Consider the following 24,610-nt stretch of genomic DNA (forward strand, 5'->3'; position numbering starts at 1 on the left):
TAAAATCAGAAGCCTGATATGATTACAGGTACATGAAAAGAGCTGGTTATTCATATCATTTGTTAATGCTGGGAGTGAATTTTGAGAATGAAGATTTAGTGTCATGTTAGAGTTCTAGCACAGTAAATTTATTGTTGCCGGTCAGTGAGTGAATGTGCCATTTTGCTAAGACATGGAAACTTAAGGTAACTGCTGGAAATCCAGATATTGAAACTCTTCTAGCATATCCACCCTTGAAAGCAGGTTAGTATGAAGAGCCAACTGTAACGACATGGACTTGAGCCAGAGTAGTACGCATGAACCTTTGGGGGATTAAAAAACCTGCACTGCTACAAAAAGCTTTTATCCTAACACATATAACGTATTCTAGTTTTAATAGTACCATTATGTTTATGCAATATGGTTTTATAATTAAATCTGAAAATTTCTACAAGTGATAGCTATATACTTAAAGCTTGGGGGAGTTTTTATGTTTACTTTTTTTAAATATGAAGATCCAGGTTAGTTTCCAACCTTAAAAAATTCTGGGTTGGTTTTAAGCTTTTATATTGCCTAACAAACCTTGTGCTGAAACTCATGTGACATGTGGGTAAGTGATTGAATACCATGATCTGAATACAAAATAAATATTTTACATGAAGAGCAGTCAACATATAGTAATTGGATAATGCTTAGAAATTAAGTACAATTCATTTAAAAATTTTTGTCCCATCTTGTGCCACAAAACATTTGAGGTAGATAGGAGTTGGTTATCTCCTGTTGGTGTATTGATAGAGGCTAACAAAGCTAAGTTTAAAAAAATAAATTATTTTACTTCTGTTTTTCTTTTGATCGAGGTAGGCAGTACTATAAAAATCTATGTATGTGTTTGAAATTTTGTTACTAGCAAAGATAAAAATCGTGTTTTGGATTTGGGATGAATATTATCAATGTTTTACTTATTATTTATTTATTTTTTGTTTTTTGCAATAGCCTCTTTTCATTTTTAAATTCTTCTCTGGTGATTGGTTATTCTTTTAAATCTATGGTTAGGGAAACATAAGCTATGAAAGAACCATTGTAACTGTGATCTGAGATTAGAATTTGACTCTCTGAGTGACCTATTGTAGGTCAGTGTTGTATAAATTAAAGCTGTGTGACCCTAGAATCTACCTTTATTTTAAAAAGACTTGGTGGCTTTTAGAATACATCGAGGAATGTTTAGATAGTACCCTATTTAGAGGTGAAATGTCTTTGATTTATGCTTTAAGAAATGCATTAATTTGAAATGACATGGTGAAGCAGACTTGGTAGAAATTTTTGAACATTTTTGTTTTAAAAGTTATTAACACTGTATTTTAATTGTTGTGTTAAAATCTGCCCTCACTTTGGTCTTTGATCTGGTTCCAAAATACAACCCCTCCCCTCAACCAGCAGTTATTTGAAATAAAAGTGATTTTAAGGTACTAGGACTGTTAGTGATCGTCCTTTTGAAGGTTTTTATTTTTTCCCTCTGAATTTCATATTTATCTACTCTTAAGTACATGCCAATTGATTTAAAGGTACTTTTCCTTGGGTCAGAAAGCTTGAGTAATGATGATTTTTGGAGGCTTTAGGATATTGACCAAAATTTTTTATCTGATTTACCCAGTTCGATAATGTTAGTTTAAAAGATGTCTATTTCGTATTGATTCTCAAACATACAGTTTATCATTTTCTGAAATTGGGATGTGTCTTGAATTGGTTGTGGTTTGGGTTTAACAAACAAAATAATAGTGTGTCCTTAAAACTGATGACATCATAGATGTCATGAAATATTTAAATACTCGGATTTCTTTGTAAGGATCAAATATTTTAGCCTTTATAAGTTGAACACTTACTTTATGGATTTTTATAAATCACTTAAAAATTCCACTGAGTTTTGATAAATGCATATATCGATGGAACTGCCACCAAATCATGATAAAGAATATCTCTTTTTATATCAGAAAGACCACTTAGGCCCTTTTGTAATCATACCTTATCCTAGTTTATCCATTGATCTCCTTTTCATTCTTAGATTAGTTTTGCCTGTACTAGAATTTTACATAAGTACAATGATATATGTAAGCTTGTGTCTGCCTTCTTTTGACAAGCAGGTTTTTAGATTCATTCATGTTATTGTGTGTATCAGAAATTTTGTTCTTTTGTTGCTGAGTAGTATAAATTCTCTGAAATGGTTACACAAAAGCTCCGGTGCTGTATCTTAGTTCTGAGTTACTCTGTATTTTCTGATCAAGGCTGAACATTAACGGCCTGAATATTCTTAGTATAATTAAGTTAAATGAAAGCCGTTTGAATCTGTTTAACCAGGGTGGTCCAATGAAGACTTAGATAACTGGAGTTCGGGGTACAGAGCCGCTAGTCTTTTAGTAGGCTGGATGGATCTATAGGGCATAGAATATAATTAATTATTATATTTCAAACAGGTTCCAGCAACGGATAGAAATGCTTTGAGTTCACTCTGGGGGAAACTGGCCTCTGAAATCTTAATGCAGAATTGGGATGCAGCCATGGAAGACCTTACGCGGTTAAAAGAGACCATTGATAATAATGTGAGTTCAGCTTCTTTAAGGTGACTCAGGAAAGTGTCCTTCATACTTTCTGATGAGGAAAGCACTATGTACTTTAAACAGCAACTATACCAACAGCAACAACAAAGACAGGAAAAAAAAAAATAAAACCAAACTGTTTAGATTAGCTTTTGTTGACCTGGCATAAAAATCACAGTGGATTGACTAGTCTCATTGAATCTGCTCAAAGGAAGCTGTCGCTTCTTTTGGCTTTAGAAAAAAGAACTCAGTTTCCATTTTTGTTACAACTACTGTGCTTTTTTATCTGTAACAGCGAAAATGACAGTACTGCTAGTGTCACCTATTTTCGAAAGTATTATGCAGAAGATGACAGTTTTCATCTATAATGTCTATTATAACCATACTTTCGGAGCTTTTAGTTCATTTCTTGCTTTTAAAATGTCTTCTGAAAGAAATAGAATTTACAGCCTCTGTAAAAATGGCTTAGTGGACATTACTGACTTTCTCTGAAAACGGGGAAATTTTGAATGTTAAGATGGATCATGCAGAGTAGAGGTCCAGGATATTGGACTTTGAACATAATGACCCTAGCCCATGGCTTAGAAGGTTCTTCTTCTTAACTGAAATTCTGAGATAAGTAATGTTTATTACCTTGCCTCTTTCTCATATATTAATATTTCCTATATATACATTTTTGACCCTTTAGTCTGTGAGTTCTCCACTCCAGTCTCTTCAGCAGCGAACGTGGCTCATTCACTGGTCTCTATTTGTTTTCTTCAACCACCCCAAAGGGCGTGATAATATTATTGATCTCTTCCTTTATCAGCCACAGTAAGTTGATTTCACTATGTAATATTGGCTTTAATTATATGAAATTCTTTAGGTTTTTAAAATTTAGAAGTATACTTCTAACATTTGAATTTGTTGCCATTCTTTCCCTCTTCATGTGGTATGTGCTTGTTTATTGAAAAAGCTTAAATGTGGGGGATCACTTTATATATTATATAAATGTCTAACCACAATTCTGTACCAGAGACTAATATAAAATAATGTTGAATATCAATCGTATTGAAAACATAAAAAAATGAAAAAATGGTTAAAAAAATAAGGAAAATGCTTACATGTAATTCTTAATGGAAATTACTTGATAAAGTGTACTCTTAAGTCTCTAAAGTGCTATTTAAGTTTTGTTCCTGGGCCAACAGCATAAGTATCACGCAGAGTCTTACTTACCCTAGAGGAACTAAACCAGAATCTGCATTTTAAGAATTCCATGGTAATCCATCTATACATTGCAGCTTTAGAAATAAGGCTCTAGGCCATAATATTTGGAAAGAATATATATATCCCAGGAGATCCCTTTTATATCATCTTTGCTTTTGGTGGTAAGTTTTACTGCTTCATTTTTAGCTAGAAATCATTTTTAAAAATGTATTCTTCTGATTGAGATCAGTGCCTCTGAATCCCATGCCCATTATTTTTTATTTAGTTGGAATAACAGAAAAAAGTCTTCTTTATTTGAAAGGCAGGCTCAGTTTATTTTCTAGAAAGTATCTTTCAAATACCCAAATCTAAGTAGCTTTGGTTTGTCATTCTTTTCAAGTTAAAATAGTGTTCTGTGAGAAAAACAGCTAGTTCAGCTTGCAACTAACTCAGTCATGCAAGTGCTTTTTAACCCAAGAACCATGATACTACAGTATATAGCAGAAGAGTTTTATAATACTTCTCATTTAGTCATACACATTATTAAAAAAGTTAATGTGCAAAGGTTGGAATTTAAAAAATTAATAATTTGTACTGCCTAATAAAGGACATAGTTGAAATGCATTTTTTTAAAACTGGAAAAGTATAGTGGTGAAAAATAACAGTGACATCACTGTCTTCATTTATGCTAAGGTTACCAGAAGGTGTTATTTGTTTATAATTCAGTGATGTTTAGCATCTTTACCAAGTGGTACAGTGATCACCATACACCAGTTTTTTGAGCATTTTCATTTGCTCAAAAAGAACCTTCATGCCAATAGAACTTTTTTTTTTTTTTTTTAATAACAGAAACAGCCTGTCAGAAAAATATGGAAAAGAAAACTATTCAGTAGATTACAGCTTTCAGTTCCCACCAAAATAGTGTGCTTACTGTTTTCACTTGTCATAGGGTCAGGTAACCATCATATTTTATTCCTCATTAGTAATGTCTTCATGGCTTATTTTTATTTTTGCATGATTCTGTTTTCACATGAGAATACGCCCAGTTGAATTGTATATTCTTTAAGTAGAATAGTTACATAGCTTGTAATCTGCATTTGTATGTCTTCAATCATTATGTATTTTTTAATTGTCTCTGATAGTAGAACTTAATAGAATAAGTATCGTATTCTTTCAGTAATAAAATTTAATGTGGTTTAAGAGTATATGGTAAATTGATAATTGATATATAATAGATTGTGATTTCAGGCTTTTTTTTTTTAATGAAAGTACTTTGGCGATAAATTTTGTCCTTGAAGTGAAAGTTTAGATGCAAGTACCGGTTAAAGTCTCTTTACATCATATATATTACCATTTCTGCCACAGTTTATTCTGAATCTAAAATGGAGATAATTTACACATTTGAAAAATGTTGAACCTTTAAATGTAACATAATACATAAGATAAGATATCAGCTTAAGATAGAGTAGTGTTTGTAGTCTCTTAGAGATGAGACTTGGCCACCAAATGGAGATATTATTAGGGAAAAGAATGCATTTGCAATGCCTTGGTTACTCTCCAGTTTTGTTTTGTTTGTTTGTTTGTTTTTAAGAGAGGTTTAAAGTTTAGTTAGCAGAAGAGTGTTTAATTTGTTTTCTAAATAAAATTTCAAGTTTTATTAGATAATGTCAAGAATTTATCCTGACTGACATTTCTTTCCTGTTTCCCCCTTATTTTCTAATTGTTCCTGGTGTTTTTGAGGCAGGTATTTTACCTGCTCTAGTTCAGCATGACCTCTAAGGTCCTTGTTTAAAAATTTATCCTTTTTTGCTCCTTTAGCTTGTCTTTCTGAAAGTGTCCTTTTCTTCTTTTTACCTATCCAAAGCTTGTCTGGTTTTTAAGCTCCAATTCAGGTTTACTTTCTTCATGAAGTCCTGTATATTGTGTCTACCTTATATTTGGTATTTAATTATGTAATACCTTTAAAATAAACAAAAAACTTACAGCTATTTGCCTTATCTGCCCAAGTCTATAAGTGTACTTGAGGGCGGAATTTTTATTTTTTATATTCTTAACATCCTGCGCATAATAGTTAGCTTAAGTTTTGTGTTTTTTTGTTTTTGTTTTTTTTTTAATTTGGGGGCATGTTTTGTCTTATTCTTTGATTACTAAGCGTTCTGGCTTGCAGTTAGAAAACTCTGTAGAAAAACTTTTATAAAATTGCATAATTGGAGCTAGGTTGTGCTAGAGAAAATATAAACTAAAACAGTTTTACTGAGCTATCATGATATTACAAAGTGAGAACACCATAAATACAGAAGCTCTTATTTTAAAAGAAAACATAATAAAGTTAGATTTCAAAAATAGGAATAGTATAGCCTCTGTTCTTACATAGTTTATAACCCAAACAAATAACACAAGAAGTAATGTAAGTACATATTTAACTAAGTACAGTTATATTGTACATGCTAAACACACGGTAGGTGTAACAGCTGTCATTGAAACCTGGAGAAGGTAGAAGAGTCCAGTGAAGATGAAAGTTGATCTGGTCTTTAAATTTCAAATGACAGTGAAGGAGATGGTAAGAAAACGTAGAACAGAAGAGAACAATGGTCATGTGTAGACAATTGAAGAGAACAGTGGTCGTGTAGACAGGCAACCACATCTGTGATTGCTTGTATTTTAACTAAACACTAAATAATTACTGATTCTACAGGAATGAGAACTAAGATAATTTCACAAGAATCACCATCAATCCCTACTCCCCTCATACACACACACATGCACATGCACACGCACATATATATACACACTTCTGTGCATACATGGAAAGGATCACTTCTGCCATAGAAGATAGGAAGTCCTGGCCCTGTTTGGAAGTCAAGAGCAACATTTATGCTGTATGCCAGGGGTCTGCAAATTATGGACCGTGGACTAATAAATCTGGACTAATGCCTTTTTCCTTAGGGCTTGCAAATATAAGAATGACTTTTACATTTTAAATGGTTGGGAAAAAATGAATAATTTTTTGTGACTTGAAAATTATTTACATGAAAGTAAAGTTTTAGTGTTTATAAATTCTTTTTTTTAATTCAATTTTATTGTTTTTCTATTACAGTTGTCCCATATTTTCCCCTATTTCTCCCGCCCACCCAGCCCACCCCTTCTCCCACAGTCATTCCCCACCCCGTTGTCCATGTCCATGGGTCATTTATACTAGTTCCTTTACTAAACCCTTCCCCTGTTTACCCCTTCTCTCACTGTCCATAAATTCTTTTTGAAACATAGCAATACTCATTATTCTGTGTTCGTGGGCGTGTATTCCAAGACCCCCGGTAAATACTTGAAACCATAGATATTATTAAACTCTGTTTATTCTATATATACATTCCTATGATGAAGTTTAATTTATGAATTAGGTACAGTAAGAGACTAATAACAATAGTAAAATAGAACAATTATAACAAAATATGTAATGAAAGTTATGGGACTGGCTTTGGGACCATTATTAAATAAAAAAAGGGTTACTTGAACACAAGCACTGTAATACCACAACGGTGGGTCTGATAACTGAGATGACTACTAATTAACTGACTAATGGGCAGGTGGCATAGATAGTATGTGTCCACACACACACAGTGTGGATATGATGGGTAAAGGGATGGTTCACTTTCTGGGTGGGATGGAACATGACAGCATATTTCATCGTAATAATTAGAACAGCGGGCAGTTTAAACCTTCTGAATTGTTTGTTTCCGGAATTTTTCATTTAATGTATTTGGATTGTGGTTGACCACAGGTAACTGAAACAGCAAACCGAGATCACGGATATGGGGGGACAACTGTATTGTCTTTGGCAGCTTTTGAACTGTATGGCAGAGTTGAGCTATGACAGAGATCATGCATGATTGGACTCTCCTTGGCTCACATTGCTACTCTGTGCACTCTGAGTCCCAGTGATGCTGCAGGTATACTTAGATGATGTTTCAAGTGCTATTTATCACCATACTGCAGCATTTCACTTTTTTATCACCAGTTCATGCTAATGTGTCAAAGCAAAAAGAGAAGTGGACTTCGATGGGCTATTGTAAGGCACATTTGGGTGGGAATTATTTTATATCAAAATGGACAGCAAAGCTTGAATTCACACTGTGGGTAGGCTAAAAGAATACAATATAGATCCACATTACCAGGCTATAAGCTCTCATAACATTCCCACTGACAGCAAAACAACTGTCAGAAAAATTAGGAAATTTAAAACAGAATATCTTATCAGCAGAATTTCCTCACAAAAAAGAATTAATAAAAATGAGGCTTCAACCAAAATAAATTTCCGAGTGGCTGTTTGATTAGCCAAGTAGGAAAGCTGTATACCATGGTGATTCAGTTTCATGTTCAGTTGCAGTAGCCAAAGAAATATGTCTAGAAAAATAAAGTTGTTTAAAACTATTAGCCTTCATTGAGAATATGTAGTTTTAGGATTGAAGATACTGGAAGCAACATCAACAGTCAGTTAACACGTGTGATTTTTAGTGGCTTTCCTTGGCTCTTGATGCATCAAAAGATGTTACCTCTATGGCTAATTTGTTGATTTGAGGAATCTGGTGGATGTGAAATGCCTGAATAATATGCCTCTGTGAATAGTCTGTGTGAAACAACTATAGGTGAAAATATTTTCAAAGTTGAGAAAACGTTAATTTAGTATAGCCTAAAGTGGAATCTGCTAAGTTGTGCTAAAACTTTTATTGGTTAAATGTGTGGAGGAAGAAAAGACTTAGTTCAACAAGTTTAAAAGCTTGTGAAAATGTGAGATGTTTACATATTATGGTTATTGATTGCATTGTTCATCACTATGTATGTACTTTGGGAAAATAAGGTGTATTACTGAACTGTTCAAGTCCACAGTGAGTGTATTTGCTCTCATGGGCAACTGTTATCAACCAGTCTGTGAATTTCTGTCAGAAATAGAAGTAGAATGTCTTGACTTCTGCTTCCACTACACAGCAGTTGAATAGCGTTGCAATGGGATAGTTAAATAGTGACATTTCTGAGCTGAAGCTATTTTTCTGAGCAAAATGTATTGCCCTCAACCACTATTATCATGTCCTGAATGCTCTGGAAATAAATTTTGCTATATCCTAGAGAATGTTTCTTTATTAATTCAACCTAAAATTGCAAAACAAAATAGTACTTACCATGCAAAACTTATACTGCAGTAGTCATTTGGCAGCTAACATAGTATGAATTACAAGTAACATCTAACCACTTTACACATTTTTTTGTTCTTGTTCAGTGAATCCTTTATCCCCACACAGATTTGCAGCAGATATATTTTTTGAGCTTAAAATATAATTTTAGATAGTTTTAGGCCTCATTGTAATTACAAAAGAAATTTCTGTATGTCAAAATTCATTTAACTGTGCAATTGAATTGGAAGTGACTCATCTGCAATGTAAGGATATGTTAAAAGACACTTATCAAAAGAAGAATTTAGCAGAATTGTATGAATTCTTGCCAAATAACAAATAGGTGAAATTAAAATCATATGCTTGTTATTTATTCAGTATTTGGTGATACATACTGACGTGCACAGAAAACATAAAGATTAAATATGTAAAATCTTGTTACAGATCAGTATTAACATATAAACATTTGCCATAATTTTTAATGATAGAAGTCTCTAACTTTTGAACTCAATTGAATAAAGGTATACCCAGTAAAGAAATTTAATTCTTCTCATTAGTAGACTTGTATTTAAAAATTTGCTACTGAACTATACATTTTTTACTTTTATCAATAAAATACTTAGGATATTTAATTTTCTTATTATATAAGTACCTGCATAAGGTTCTCAATTTTGCCTCTTGGCCTGCAAATCCTAAGTCTTCATTATCTGGCCCTTTATATGCACTTTGTTAACATCTGCTGTATGTTCCCAGAAAGAGAGAGATGATTTCCCAAGGAAGTCATCTTCCAGAAAAACAGTGAAGATCTATGTGGGGCCATGATATAAAGTTAGGATGAGTAAAAATAAATGTTGAACATCGTAGGCAATGAACTTAATTTTTTATCGTATATAAATAACTTTATGACAGAGTTCCATAAATGCCTACTAAAATTACCTCCTTCAAAACATAAAAAAAAAAAGTTATATGCTTTCCTGAACTTCTGCATGAGATCTCTGGGAAGACTGTAGGGACAAACAGTTGTTCTGACCCAAGGTGTAGTTTAAAATTTTTTGCCTGAATCTCAGGCTTTATTTTTCAGGTAATAAAACTTTTAGCTGATTTGTTTAGTTCTCTTTTCCTAGAAATTGTTTTACTGTGTAGTGTTCATTCTTCTTATGCCTTGTCTTGTTTAGAGAGGATTTAAGGGGGAGAACACTAAGAGGGACTAGATATTGTGTTGAGTTATTGTCAGTTTCTAGGGTCCTCTAAAGAGTTCAAACAACATTTTATGGGGAATTACAATAATATAAAGATGTATGAGTACCATAGTTTGAGGCCACTGGGAAGAAAAGTTACCTGAGCTTGACCTTGAAGGATGGCTAGAATTGAGGTTTCAGAGGTTTGTATTTGGGAGAGCAATCCATGTACTGTAGAATAAGAACAAAGAAGGAAGTTGTTAATGATGGTACAGTGGGAGATGTAGCTGGATGGGTACTTTGGGCTTGAATATTTGCCTAAGAGAAATGGGCTTTACTGACAAGCATTTCCAAGCTTCTCATAGTGCTGGGCATTCTGAGGTACTTATTGGATAAAAATTGGGAAGCTATTTAAGGAAACTTGAACAGGAGAAATACTGGATAAACACCATATGACACTGGGTGGCCAGCTGTGGATCATCCGAATAGTAGGATTTGCTAAATATTAGCCAAGGCCTAGTTGTCTTAACATCTAGTATTTCTTTTCTAATTCCCAGCACTTCCAATTTAACCAAAGCCCTGTAAAACTGTAATAGTTTCTCTGTCTGTAGTTTCCAGTTTTTCATTTCCTCCATACTTTTAATTTGTGTAAGTAACTGAATTTCTGATTATGATGCATGATTTGTTCATAGAAGTTTTTCGCCCATTTGTCCTAATAGGGTTCTGAAAATCATAGCTTAGCAGTCTTTTGAAATAAACTGATGGCATATATAAAGGTCTTCCAAAAATCCTTTTACTCAATAATTATTACTTACCTTTAAGTAAGTGTCACTCTAAATTGGAGAACATCAGCTGGCATTCTCATCATTTAGACTTCTGTTTCTTTATTTCCTTGAAGGAGATGGCCTTGTACTCATTCTAAAATGCTTGCAGTCTTAGGTTACTTAATGCAATTTAATGGGCTGTTTCCTTGCTTTCTTTAAGTCAGGTTTAGGATAACCGGTTAAGTTACTAATGTTAAATAGGCTTTATATCTTTGCCATAGGTATCTTAATGCGATTCAGACGATGTGTCCCCATATTCTTCGCTATTTGACTACAGCAGTCATAACAAACAAAGATGTTAGAAAACGCCGGCAGGTGTTAAAAGATCTGGTTAAAGTTATTCAACAGGTAAAAACTAAAATATATTGATTTTTTATTTTTTTTTAACATGTGAAATTTTAGGTTTAACCTTTTTTTTCCTCAAGTACTACTCTTCTTTAGGTAAAGATGTTTTAAAAATTGAAGGAAAGTATACATGAAGAGAGAAGAGCCCCTGAGCCCCAAATGGACATTTACTATCTTTAAGTTTGAGATATACTTATGCTAGATGGGGTATGAATGAATACTGCTCTCTGCTAGGTGGATGCTTATATACATTGTATGCTAGTGTTGCTTTTATTGCAAAGAGTGAAGGAGATTTGAGCCTAGGACTGTTTGTTGGGAGGTAACTACCTACGTAATTCCAGAGTAGTGACCTTTACTTAAGAGTACAATAGTAGTAGTTTCCAAGTTGTGCAAAAGCTTCAGCCCTACTGGTTCATTTAGTGAGTTTCTCAGCAATAACTGTGGGTTAGGAAAATAACCTAAATATTTGTTTGATATAAGAATAAACTCAAAAAGACAGCTTCATTCAGTAGGATATAAATACCATTATACTTGGGTTTCATCACTGTTGATTAAGGAGTCCTTGTGGCAGTAGAGGAATTTGGAAGCGTTCGGAATGGTTCTAGGGCAAGAATTAGAGAACTTGGTCTGGAAGGCATTAAAATTAAAAGCTGAAGGTACGGCATGGAATCAGGATACAAGCAATTGCTTTGAGAAGATAAATATGAGGAAATTTGCTAGAAATTAATGGTAAGAGAGGAGAAAATAGGAAGATTGGGATAATCTAAGGGCAATCTACTAAACAATGTTGAATTAGATCCAATTTTACCTTTGACTTTATTTTACAGGAGTCTTACACATATAAAGATCCAATTACAGAGTTTGTTGAATGTTTATATGTTAACTTTGACTTTGATGGGGCTCAGAAAAAGCTGAGGGAATGTGAATCTGTAAGTATGAATTTTTACTTATAAATTTATAACATTCTTAAATTTTTATATATTGTAAGAGTTAACCTTGCTGTGTTTTATTAAAGTAACTATATCAGAAATGTATATTAATTGTAAAGTGACATTTTTTTTAGAAATGTGTTCGTGTGAAGACATTTTTAATGTTGCTATGTGTGTATCCCTTTAGTTAGGAGAGTTAAACATTGGATGTATTATAAATTCACACATACACCCATGATTCCATGTCTTATCCTGACTGAGTAAATATGTGAAATATTTCATATGGGCAAGGTTGTTTAGAATTGCCTATCACAGTTGTGATTCTCAATTTGTTTTATAAATAGGGCTATTTTTATAACTTTCACATGGTTATATTTAATGTTTGGTATAAACCAGTCAAGCTAAAAGTGTGATTTTTGTAACCAGAATGTCTTCTCTTGCTTAGTAGAAACTTAGTGCCTTCCAAGCAACTCACAGTTAGATTTATGGATTTTTTGAATAAGTTAGTTTTCAAGTTTTAACAAATTAAATTAAGAATTTACCTGTTAAATGCATTTACCAAATTCTCAAATTACTAGTTGTCAATTTCATTTTTGAACTCACATGTTAGCACAAAGATGGACCAAGTTTGTTGAAGGTCTGAGATATTACTTCTCTAAGAAAGCAAAAATTATCATGTAAATATACCTCTGAGGCAATTTTCAAACATTGGACAAAATTTAAGTTATAATCCAGTGCAATATGTGTCCATGGAATCATCAATATTAACATGTCATACGGCATTATTAAATATTTGTGTTTATCTGTCATGCTAAGTGTGTAGGTCTTGCTAAGGCAGAGGGGCACTTGATTGCTATTCTTGAAGTTTTAAAATGCTCTTTTTTAATTACGATATCATCTGTGGAATAGGAGTAACCCCTTGAATTTTTTCCTTTGTAGATTTTCAAATATACTTGCTATCAAGAAATATGCATATTGTTACTCCATTCATAAATATTCAAAAATGGCTGAAAAAGATATGCTGTCTACAGAGCATTTATGTAGGATCATGGACAGGACAAAGCTATTTTGTCACAAGATTGCTCACTGTCATCAGTGGAACAAGGAAACATTGAAGTTCTTAGTCTTTTTTTTTTTTTTTTGCATTTGTTTATGTAAGTTATTAGAGGCTTCAACACAGTGTGCTAGAAAGTGCTGTGATATAGAACTTGTGATAGTAGATGAGAGTTCTGGTAAATGGAACAATGAGTAAGGTTCACAAAGCTTCTGAGTTGTTAAAAATTGCTTGTCAGGGCCATTGATTTGTTTTTTTTTCTTTCATATTTCATAAACAGGTGCTTGTGAATGACTTCTTCTTGGTGGCTTGTCTTGAGGATTTTATTGAAAATGCACGTCTCTTCATATTTGAGACTTTTTGTCGCATTCACCAGTGTATCAGCATTAAGTAAGAACACCCTGATGTGATTTATGTTTTCTAATTTTAAATTCCTAGAGATTTCCATTTATTGAAAAACTACACTTTATAGGAGTCAAGTTAAAACTACTAACCTTTGTTTGAATTATGGGTTGCTACAGACTCAAAAAATAATCTTCTTTGACTTCTATGAGTTGTACAGCATGATTTTGGAAAATGGTAATTGCAAGGCAATATTATGATTCTCAGTTACTTTTTAAGAGTACTATTATACTGTTAGAAAAGAGAAGTATCCAGTTTTAGAATGATTTTCAGTAGGAATTCAAATAAGTATTTAGCTCTTAGTAAATCTGAACTACTGTTGAAAGACTACATTTGGTAATCATTTAAGTTAATTGAGTTTGTTTTATTTGATTATATATTTTAATTCTTACATAGTAAACTCCAGTGACATCTTAAAATGTTGAAACATGGAAAAATTATGGTGAATTTTAGTTGAAATGTTCTCTTTTGTGTGAGAAAAGTATCGGGGAAAAATATGAAACTTACATAACCTATTAGAAACTAATTTTACATATTAGAATTTGAAAACTAACCAGTGCCCGTTGGCCACAGATGAAGTCAAACAGTAAATACTCCATAAATATTTAAAAACTTACTACTTTAATGTTTGTCTCTTAGGAATTGTGTGTAGACCAAAGTTTTTCTTCAGCAACATTTGTTTTTGCTAAGGCATCCATCCTTGCTTGCCCAATTTTATTGGGTTGTGACTGAAGTGGTTGTTCAGAGCTAGAAGTATAGTGTGGTCATGGGACTTTTCCTGTGGGGATTGAAACCTTGACTTCAGTTTTTTAGTATAACTAGCAGACCTATAATTTTAAAAAACTGTTTCTCTTAAAGAATACATACAAATTCCTAGTATGTTACAGTTGTGAAATACTAGATAGGTGTATCATGCCTGTATGTGGGACTCTGGTGGACAATAAATAGATATCTGAATGCTAGAAAAAAAACTTTTTTTAAGATTTATAATCAGACTTGTGAAAGGATGCTAATATTTTGGTTTCTCTTGTTGAGTTTTTCCCATTTTCATTAGGATCACTTGGGTTGTTTTTTTGTTTTTTTGTTTTTTGAAAGCAGATTTTCCTTTTTATATCTTTAGCACCTAGTCTACTAACTTTGTACAGTATAGATGCTTATAAGTATTTATTGAATGAATAAATTCCTTTTTTAAAGTACATTTTATTGATTATGCTGTTACAGTTGTCCCATTTTTTTTCCCTTTTCCCCCTGTCTGCCTGGTACCCCCCCTTCCCTCCAGCAATCCTCCCAACCTTAGTTCATGTCCATGGGTCATGCTTGTAAGTTCTTGGCTTCACCATTTCATATGCTGTTCTTAACTTCCCCCTGTCTATTTTGTTCCTACTAGTTACGCTTCTTGATCCCTGCACCATTTCGCCCTTTCTTCCCCTTTCCCCCTCCCAGCTGGTGACCCTCCAAATGATCTCCATACCTACGATTCTGTTCCTGTTGGTTTTGCTTAGTTTGTCTTTGTTTTTGTTTTTATTTTTTAGATTCAGTTGTTGATAATTGTGATTTTGTTGTCATTTTAAAGTTAATAGTTTTAATCTTCTTTTTCTTAAATAAGTTCTTCAACATTTCATGTAGTGTAATGGCTTGGTGATGATGAATTCCTTTAGCTTTACCTTGTCTGGGAAGCACTTTGTCTACTCTTCCATTCTAAATGTTGTATTAGTGAGTTTATGTTTTTGTCCATGATAATGCTTTGTCACTTTGGTGTATGCTTCTGAGGATACCATGCATAAGAAGGCTTGTTCAGTTTTAGCTCCTTTTATTAACTCTGGGACCTTGTATTCATTCTTTTGTTACTTAGTATTTAGTTTACTATCTTTATCAGTAAAATAAAGAAAGTATTTGTCCTATCTACACATGAAAGATGTGTAGCTCAAATAAGGTAAGACTGCTTCTATGAACTTTTATGTGGCATTATCATTACCTAAGAATTTTTTAAACTTATATCAGTATAGTTTTATTTTTTCTTAAAAAAAATTTTTTTTTTTTAAATTACAGTTGACATACAATAAATTAGTTTCAGGTGTACAACATAGGATTATAATCAGTTTTATATCTTCTGAAGTGATCAGTCCAACAAATCTAGTACCCATCTGATACATACCATAGTTATTACAGTATTATTGACTATATTTCAGGGAAGGAAAACTCTGACTCCAAAAAACCTCCGCTGCCTTGCGGCATACCTCTTCAGGGGAAAGGCTAAGGGAGTAAACCCCGACAGAAAATCCGGAGCCGGAGTCCCTAAGGCGGTTTGACGTTGTAGTCAACACCGGCAACTCCTGCGGCGCACCTGAAGCCAAGCTGTATTGACTCCGTCTTTCCCTTGGACCCTTCAGCTGCGAAGAGAGGGGGGGTCTGCTGCATGGGCAACAGCAGACCCTCCATATCACCCTGCCCAGGCTCTGTAGCTTCAGCTTCACTGGAGAGGACACTCCAGCGTCATCGCAAGATGTCGATTCAGCACGGGAGGAGACAGATACCGTGTCACTCCCGAGTCGGACTGCACAGCCATTCTCGGCGGTGCAGATAGACTCTTAAGAAGCTACACCATCGTCTCTCGAGACGGACGGCTGCCGACGAGGATTGACTATATTCCCTAGGCTGTACTTTACATTCCTGTGACTATTTTATTATAACTGCCAAGTTGTACTTCTTAATCCCTTCACTTTTCTCACACATTCCCCCAATCCCTCTCCTATCTGGTGATCACCATTTGTTCTTTGTATTTTTGAATTTGTTATTTTTTGTTTATTTTGTTTTTAGATTGCACATATAAGTGAAATACGGTATTTGCCTTTATCTGTTTTATTTCACTTAGCATAACTCTGTGTCCATCTATGTTCTTGCAAGTGGTAAGAATTTATTCTTTTTTATGGCTTAGTAATATTCCCTTATATATACATACCACACCTCTATCCATTTATCTCTTGATGGACACTTGATTGCGTGCGTATTTTTGGCTATTTTAAATAATGCTGCAATGTAGAGAGGGGTGCATACGTCTTTTTGAATTTGTGTTTTGGGTATTTTCAGATAAATATCCATAAGTGAGGTTGCTGGGTCATATGGTAGTACTATTTTTAATTTTTTGAGGCACCCTCATACTGTTTTCCAGAGTGGTTGCTCCAATTTGCATTCTCACCAACAATGTACAAGGGTTTTCTTTTCTCCACATCCTAGCCAGCACTTATTGATTTATTGGTGATAGCCTTTCTGACATGTGTGAGGTGATATCTCATTGTGATCTTAATTGTTATTTCCCTGATGGTTAGTGGTGTTGAGTTCTTTTTATATGTGTGTTGGCTATTTGTATGTCCTCTTTGGGGGAATGTTTGGTTGGTGGGTTTTGTGTTTGTTTGTATGTGTGTTGTGAGTTATATATTTTGGGTATTAACCCCTTATTGGCTGTATCATTGATGTATATCTTCTCTCATTTAGTAGGTTTTTTCTAAAGTCCAGAAATTTTCTCTCTTAGTTATAGTACTTCCTTAGTTTGTTTAAACATTTTTGGTTACCTGTGGAATGTTTTACTAACTTAGATGATTTTGAACACATAGGTTAGTGCATTTTTTTAATATATATATATTTATTAGGGAAGATTTATAGAGCTGGAAGAAATCCATAGGGTACCTCTTGTACAACAACACCCACCATTGAATCATTGACAATAGGACTTTTCAGTAGAACTTTCTGCAGCGATGGGAATGTTTTGGTTTTTCATTGTTCAGTATGGTAGCCAGTAGCCACATGTGGCTTTGAGCATTTTAAATGTGGCTCAGATTTCAAGTCCTAGAACCATGGTTTTTAAATTGTGTTTGTGTGTATGACTTGTTTTTAAATGCAATATTATATGAGGATGTATCTTTATGTACAGTTGACCCTTAAACAACACAGGTTTGAACTGCCCGTGTCCACTTATATGTAGACTGCCCCCCCCCAATAAGTACAGTACTGTAAAGGTATTTTCCTTGTGATTTTCTTAATAGCATTTTTTCTAGTTTATTATAAGAACACAGTATATAATACATATAACATTTAAAACATGTTAACTGTTTGTTATTGGTAAAGATTTGGTCAGCTCAGTTTTGGGGGAGTCAAGTTATACACAGAGTTTTGTGCAGAGGGTTGGAGTCTGTAAACCCCCCGCCCCCCGCCCCTCATTGTTTAAGGATAACTGTGCACGTGTAAGCAGATCAAATCAGAGCTCCTTTACCCTGTTTAGCCTGTACCTTTATTCAGCTTCTGTCCTGTCTCCTAAGGCCCTTCTGTGACACCCTGGAAACATAGTTCTACAAAACACTGATTCCTCCTTGATTGTAGGTGGGAAACTTAAGGCTCAGACATTAAGCTGGTTAAGTTTTCTTTAACCGTAAAGCCTGGGCTAATAGGTCTCTGACATTCTTTGTACCTCACTATGAAAGCTTTATTTTTCATTGTGAACAATTGATATTTTTAGAAATAACAGATTTAGATGAATTTGTCATTAGTGTATCACTTCAGCCAGAGGATAAAAATGGAAACCATAAGTCATTTTTTAACTTTGTGTCTCAGAATCTCTGTGTAGTTATATTTTGGTTTATTTTGCAAATATAGAGTTTGTGAAGTCACCCAAACTTTCTGGGTCAGATTTTCTAAGTATGCCGTGCTATGATATGTAATGGGGCTACTATGTTGTAGCTTCAGGATGGTTATTCCAAACACATCCAGGATGGAGGACCGCTGCATCAGGTTGCAATTTTTTAGGCATGTAATTACAACCTTCTAGAGTAGCCATTTTATTTTTCAACTGGCGTGCCGCAATAATTTTTAAAACGTGGAATACCTGACTGTTTAGTCAGGGGCACTGACCTCTTTTCTCTTAGATTGTCATAAAAAAATGACAGCAGCCAGCACAACAATAGCCGTCCAGTGTGAATGAATCAAAATTATACCTATTTTTTGTTAGATCAGCAAAAATAAATTATTTTTTTATTTTTTTGGTTTGATGCAGAATTTTAGTAATTAGTTTATGTGTGCCATGAAATGAAAAAGGTTGAAAATCACTGTGCTAGAGTAATGGAGTGAAGAATCAGTGGTGTAATATCTTTAGTATATAATGAATTAGGAAGCTAGGAGCAGGACAGAAAGCTTCATGTGAAAAAAGAAATATTCTTAAAGCAACAATGAGAGCTCAGGTTGTAAGTTTCAAGAAAGGGTATTCATTTAGTAAGACTCAGTCCTGAGGGTAGGCCTCTTCATGTTCTTAATGGGTTAGGGATATGGCTGAATTGTTAAGCGTTTAAGTTGGGCTTTTATAAATAGGGCAAACATCAGACACCAAGTTAATGATCAACTGAGTTTATGTTTTACCTTTAAACAACACATTTTTAAAAAATCATTCTTCTCTAATTTGGAGGTTTTTAAACCTAGCTCTACATCAGAATCATCTGAAGAACTTAACAAATAAACTTAAGAACAATAGATTTTCTTGGCTTCACCTAGACCTTCTGTTCAGAATCTCTGGGACCAGGGCTGGAGATTCTGGGTTTAAAGCTTCCCAGGTGATTGCAGTCAACCTGGGTGAATCATTGCTCTAAATCAGAGATTTGTAGTCCTAACTGTACATTAGATCAAGTAAGAAGTTTAAAAAATAAATAAGGAAAAATAACACATGACTGAACCCAACCCTAAAAAGTAAATCATTCTCTGGGGGAAGATTTTGGCATCTGTATTTTTTAAAGCTCCTGAGTAATTTTGATACAAAGTTTTTATTACACTTTTTATTTTGAGATGATTATAGATTCACAAGCAGTTGTAAGAAATAGAGATTGCCATGTGTTCTTTATAGTTCCCTGGTGATAACATCTTGCAAACTAGTATGAGAACCAGCGTATTGATATTGATCCATTCAGATATGCAGAGCATTTCTGGCATCACAAGGACAGAGGGTAAGTCGCTGTAGCCATACCCACTCCTATCACCGCCACCTCTCCTTAACCCCTGGCAACCACTTGGGTTCTCCATTTCTGTTATTTTGTCTTTTCAAGAATGTGCAAAAAGTGTTTTAAAAGGTACTGTTCAACTTCATATAAAGAGGATAAATACACTATGTGTCATGATTATATAATTAATAACAGTATAACTAGCACAGTTGTTCAAGAAGAAAATATCACAAATGTGAGAGAACAACTCTTCTGGCCAGGCATTGGGTAGATAAGATAGTAGGGAGCACACGCCCCCAGAGCATAAAATCTAGAGGAAGAAACAGATGTTAAAATTACGAACCATGTAGATGTTTTAAAGAAAAACACAGAGTAATTAGGATAACACAGACATAATTTGTATATTGGAAAGTCAGAGAAGAAATTTGTGATGAAGGTTCATTGAACCCTGATAACTCTCCCAAAGGATTATCTTTAAGTCCCAAAGTAGACTTATTTATTTCCACTGTATTCTAATTATGACATTACTTTTACTAGTTTATGCTGGCCTATCTCTGTCTCTAATTTAAAGTTATTTGATATTCAGTTTTTGTTTTTGTTTTTGTTTTTTTAAGTGTGGAAGGGAAAGAATTAGTCTCTGTCCTCTTCTCCCCATGCCCCACCCTAGTGTACAGATTTTAAATGTTGAATAGAATAGTATTGTAAAGCGCATGGTTGTTTATTGAACAACAACTTTCATTTATGATTTGGAACATTTCTCTATTGATAGGTTTCTTGACTAAATGGCTCTAGGCACATGTGATAATCATATCTTTATTAAAATGCATATTAAGAATGTTTTTATCAGTTCATATACAACTTTATAGATTTGTCAGATAAGTTACAAATCTGTTTACCATAAAGTATGCAACATCTGTCAAAAAAGATTACTGCGGTGGGATTTAATTTAGTATAGCTGAATAGTTTATCAGATATGGTGTGTGTCTGAAATTTAAAAGCTGTTCTAGAATAATTCTTGGACCCGTTTTCAATTGTAGATAAAAGCAAAGTATGGAAGTAATATTTTGAATGTGTATGATAAACATGTTGGAGCATACATTAATATAATTTCCCTATAGGGGGTTAGTTTTGGCTTTTCAGAAAATAAAGAATTTGCTAGCTGCTCTTGCATTTCTTTAAGTTATGAGGTCATTCTACTTTGCTTATTTTATTAACATTTTTTGCCTTAATATGTTTTTTAAAGCTCTTATTACCACATAGCAATTTATAGTCATAATTATACTTCCTAATATTAGAGAAAAATAGAAAGGCACACTTCCAGGTGCAGATAATAGTTTCAAAAGCCATTATTGCATTTCTTTGTTAACTGTGAAATAATACTTTCTGACTAACGAGATGTTACAAAATTCAGTGAAAATTTTAACTCGTCGTTAATCATTTCACAATTTTCTCCTGTTGCTTTTTCCTAATCTTACAGATAAACACAGTTTACACTTAACATTTAGTTTTTAATTGGTGTCATAGCATACTCTTACTAAAGACTATAATACTTTGGATAAGCTATTGGGTTGGACAAAAAAGTTAGTTCCTTTTTTTCCATGTGATGGCTCCAGTAGCACATAGTTGTCTTTAACTTCATTCAAAACAATTTTGTAAGATTGTGTTGTGACAGCTGTCATATCAGTATGCGTTTTTTAAAAAACATCAAAGTTGGTGAATTTTTGTGTAGCCATTTTAATATTGAAGATGGAAGAAAATATGCAACATTTTTGGAATATTATGCTTTATTATTTCAAGAAAGGTAAAAACGCAACTGAAACAGTGTATGGAGAAGGTGCTGTGACTGATTAACTATGTCAAAAGTGGTTTGCGAAGCCTTGTGCCAGATATTTCTCACTGGACAATGCTCCACGGTCGGGTAGAGCAGTTGAAGTTGATTGCGCTCAAATCAAGACATTAATTGAGAACAATCAATGTTACAACACTTTTACTTTCCTTTCTAGAAATTTGGAGGATTTTTTTCTCTGTTTCACAATGATAAACCTTAGTATAGGTGTATTTTAATTCTTCATACTGGACCCTTTTAATTTGGAAACTCAGACTTTCCAGTTCTGGGAAGTCTTCTTGAATTATTTCTTTATGATCTTGTGTGTGTATTTTCACTGATTAATTTTTCTGGAACTCCTGTTGTTTAGTATTGGACTTCCTGGACCAACCTTTTCTTTTTTTTCTCTTGTTTTTCATCCTTGTTTTTGTGCTCATCACTGAGATTTTCTCAGCATCTTTCAATTCTGTTTTAATTTATGGATGTAATATTATAACTTACAAAATTTTTCCAAGGATATTAATGATAGTTTTTGTTTTTGTTTTTATTGAGTTATAATTAACATATAACATTATTATCCATTTCAGGTATACAACATGATTTGATATTTGTTTATATTTTGAAATGATTGCCACAGAAAGTAGTTAACATCTGTTTACAATAAGGAGTTAATCACATATAGTTACAATTTTTTGTTCTTTTGATGAGAACTTTTAAGATCTCTCTGGAAACTTTCAAATATATGATAAGATATTATTAACTATAGTCATCATGGTGTATATTAATTCCCTTATTTTATAACTGGAAGTATGTACTTTTTTACCCATTTTCTCCAATCCTCCGCCCCCACCTCTGGCAACCACATCTCTTCTCTATCTTTGAGCTTGGTTTTTGTTTTTTGTTTCGTTTTTGTTAGATTCTACACATAAATGAGATCAAATGGTATTTGTTTTTTTTCTGTTTGACTTATTTCACATAGCACAGTGCCCTCACGATCCATACATGTTGTTGCAAATGGAAAGGTTTTATTCTGTTTTATAGCTGAATAATATTCTCGTATGTGGGTGTGTGTATCTCGCATTTTCTTTGTCCATTCATTTGTCTGTGGGCACTTAGTTTGCTTCCACGTCGTGGTTATTGTAAATAATGCTGTAGTGATCCTGGGTGGGCATTTATCTTTTCATGTTAGTGTTTTTGTTTCTTTCAGGTAAATATCCAGAAGCAGAATTGAGGGATCATGTGGTAATTCAGTTTTTAGTTGTTTAAGGAACCTCTATAGTGTTTTCCATAGTGGTTGTACCAATTTACTTTTCCCCCAACAGCACACAAAGGTTCCCTTTTGTTCAAATTCTTGCCACACTTGTTATTTCTTGTGTTTTTGATAATAGCCATTCTAACAGGTGTAAGGTGATATCTTTTTGTTTTGATTTGTATTTTCCTAATGTTAGTGATTTAAGCACCTTTTCACATACCTGTTAGCCTTCTGTTATGTCTTCTTTGGAAAAATGTCTATTCCAATCCAATGCTCGTTTTTTAAATCAAATTATTTGATTTTTTGCTATTGAGTTGTATGAGTTCCTTATATATGTTAATCTCTTAGATATATAGCTTACAGTATTTACTCCCACTTGGTAGGTTGTCTTTATTTTGTAGATAGTTTCCTTTGCTCTGCAGAAGCTCTCTATTCTGTTCCATTTTGTCTATTTTTAATGCAATACCATACTGTTTTGATTACTACAGCTTTGTAATGTAATTTGAAATCAGGAAGTGTGATGGCTTCAGCTTTGTTCGTCTTAAGATTGCTTTGACAGTTTGGGATCTTCTATGGTTCTGTATGTATTTCTTATTTGACATATTCACTGTCGTGTTGCGTCACTTGAGTAGAGTGAGTAAACTAAAAGATGAGATGAGCGTAACGGATTTGCACATAATATTTAAAGGTCTACTTATACTGCCTGTAGATAAGGTTGAGATTTTTTGGTGTAATTAAATAATTTGGAAATTATTTTTGTGTTTAAAATCTAGAGTGAATTGAATATTTTTCTCGGAGTCTGCATTTGATACATGTTATCTTTTAGGTATTGATAAATGAATGCTTTTTAAATAACACAAGATAAGCATGGTGTAGAATAGCTTAAGGCAACTGTTTCTATTTTACGCTTTAATAGGATATTACATTTTTATTTTACATTGAGTATTTTTCTTATTGATTATTTAATTTCTTCTTTATTTTTCTATTAAGTAAAAGAAACTGCTCTATTGTCACATTCTCTAATTTTCTCTTAGCGTGATTGATAGCCCAGATAACCTGAGATGCTATTAAGAACTTAATACTTCTGGGACCTTATTTCAAGTTTTTCTTTGACTTGATTCAATAAGTAAAGGATCGACAAACACAATGCAAAACACTAAATCCCCAAAGTATAATTACAGGTCAGAGCACGTAGACATTTATGGGTCCTGATGCATGTTGCCAAATTGCCCAGCCATGTTCAGATAGGAGATTTAGAATATGGATGTAAAGAAAGAGATGGGATGGAGAATTCTAAGTGGAGTTATATAGAATAGAATTTATTTTATTTTAAAATCTGAGCTTAAATATTTTCTTAAATAAGCTGTCCCTAAACCTCTAAGACGAGAACTGGCAAACCGTTCACATCTTACGTAGCTCCTTCTACCTTTCTTTACACTTAAAATAGTTTATATATTTGAGGAATTAGGTGATTGTTCCCCTATATCCCAATAGGTGGAGAATAGACTGGGTTTTGTCACCAGTTCTAACACAGTTCATATTTTGTTGAGCAAATGACGAAGAAGGAAGAGAATTGGTTTGGCTTGCCTGGCATGTGGCATTTATGAAGGAGAAAAATGGGAGGTTGGAAAGTTAGATTATAGCTAAATTGTAGATAACCATGAATGAGAAACTTGGAGAAGTTCGAATTGTTTTGGTAGAGGGACTCTGTTAAAGTTTTGAAAGGTATTTGGGAATAAACTGGTTTATTGAGTTTTAGGACTAACTGGCTACTATGTAAAATGGATTAAGGAGAGACTGAAGAGGTAGATTAGTTGGAAAACTAGTTAACAGTAATGGAACCTGAACTAGGGTAGTGATTAGAGTAGGAACCAAAAAGTAAATATTCATTGCCTCCTGTGTACTG

General features: G+C 33.5%; 1 protein-coding gene across 1 annotated transcript in view; it reads left to right on the forward strand.

Moving 5' to 3' along the window:
* Positions 1 to 24,610, forward strand: part of EIF3E (eukaryotic translation initiation factor 3 subunit E) — a 43,077-nt gene that overhangs the window by 14,538 nt on the left and 3,929 nt on the right. Inside the window, exons 6-10 of the mRNA XM_090283446.1 lie at positions 2,448 to 2,573; positions 3,259 to 3,383; positions 11,144 to 11,270; positions 12,095 to 12,196; positions 13,531 to 13,640. Of these exons, the coding sequence (XP_090139572.1) occupies positions 2,448 to 2,573; positions 3,259 to 3,383; positions 11,144 to 11,270; positions 12,095 to 12,196; positions 13,531 to 13,640 (590 nt within the window). The remainder of the gene's footprint in view (positions 1 to 2,447; positions 2,574 to 3,258; positions 3,384 to 11,143; positions 11,271 to 12,094; positions 12,197 to 13,530; positions 13,641 to 24,610) is intronic.

Source organism: Furipterus horrens, unplaced genomic scaffold, assembly GCF_987537825.1.
Source record: "Furipterus horrens unplaced genomic scaffold, mFurHor1.1.pri manual_scaffold_7, whole genome shotgun sequence".
NCBI classification, from domain to species: Eukaryota; Metazoa; Chordata; class Mammalia; order Chiroptera; family Furipteridae; genus Furipterus; species Furipterus horrens.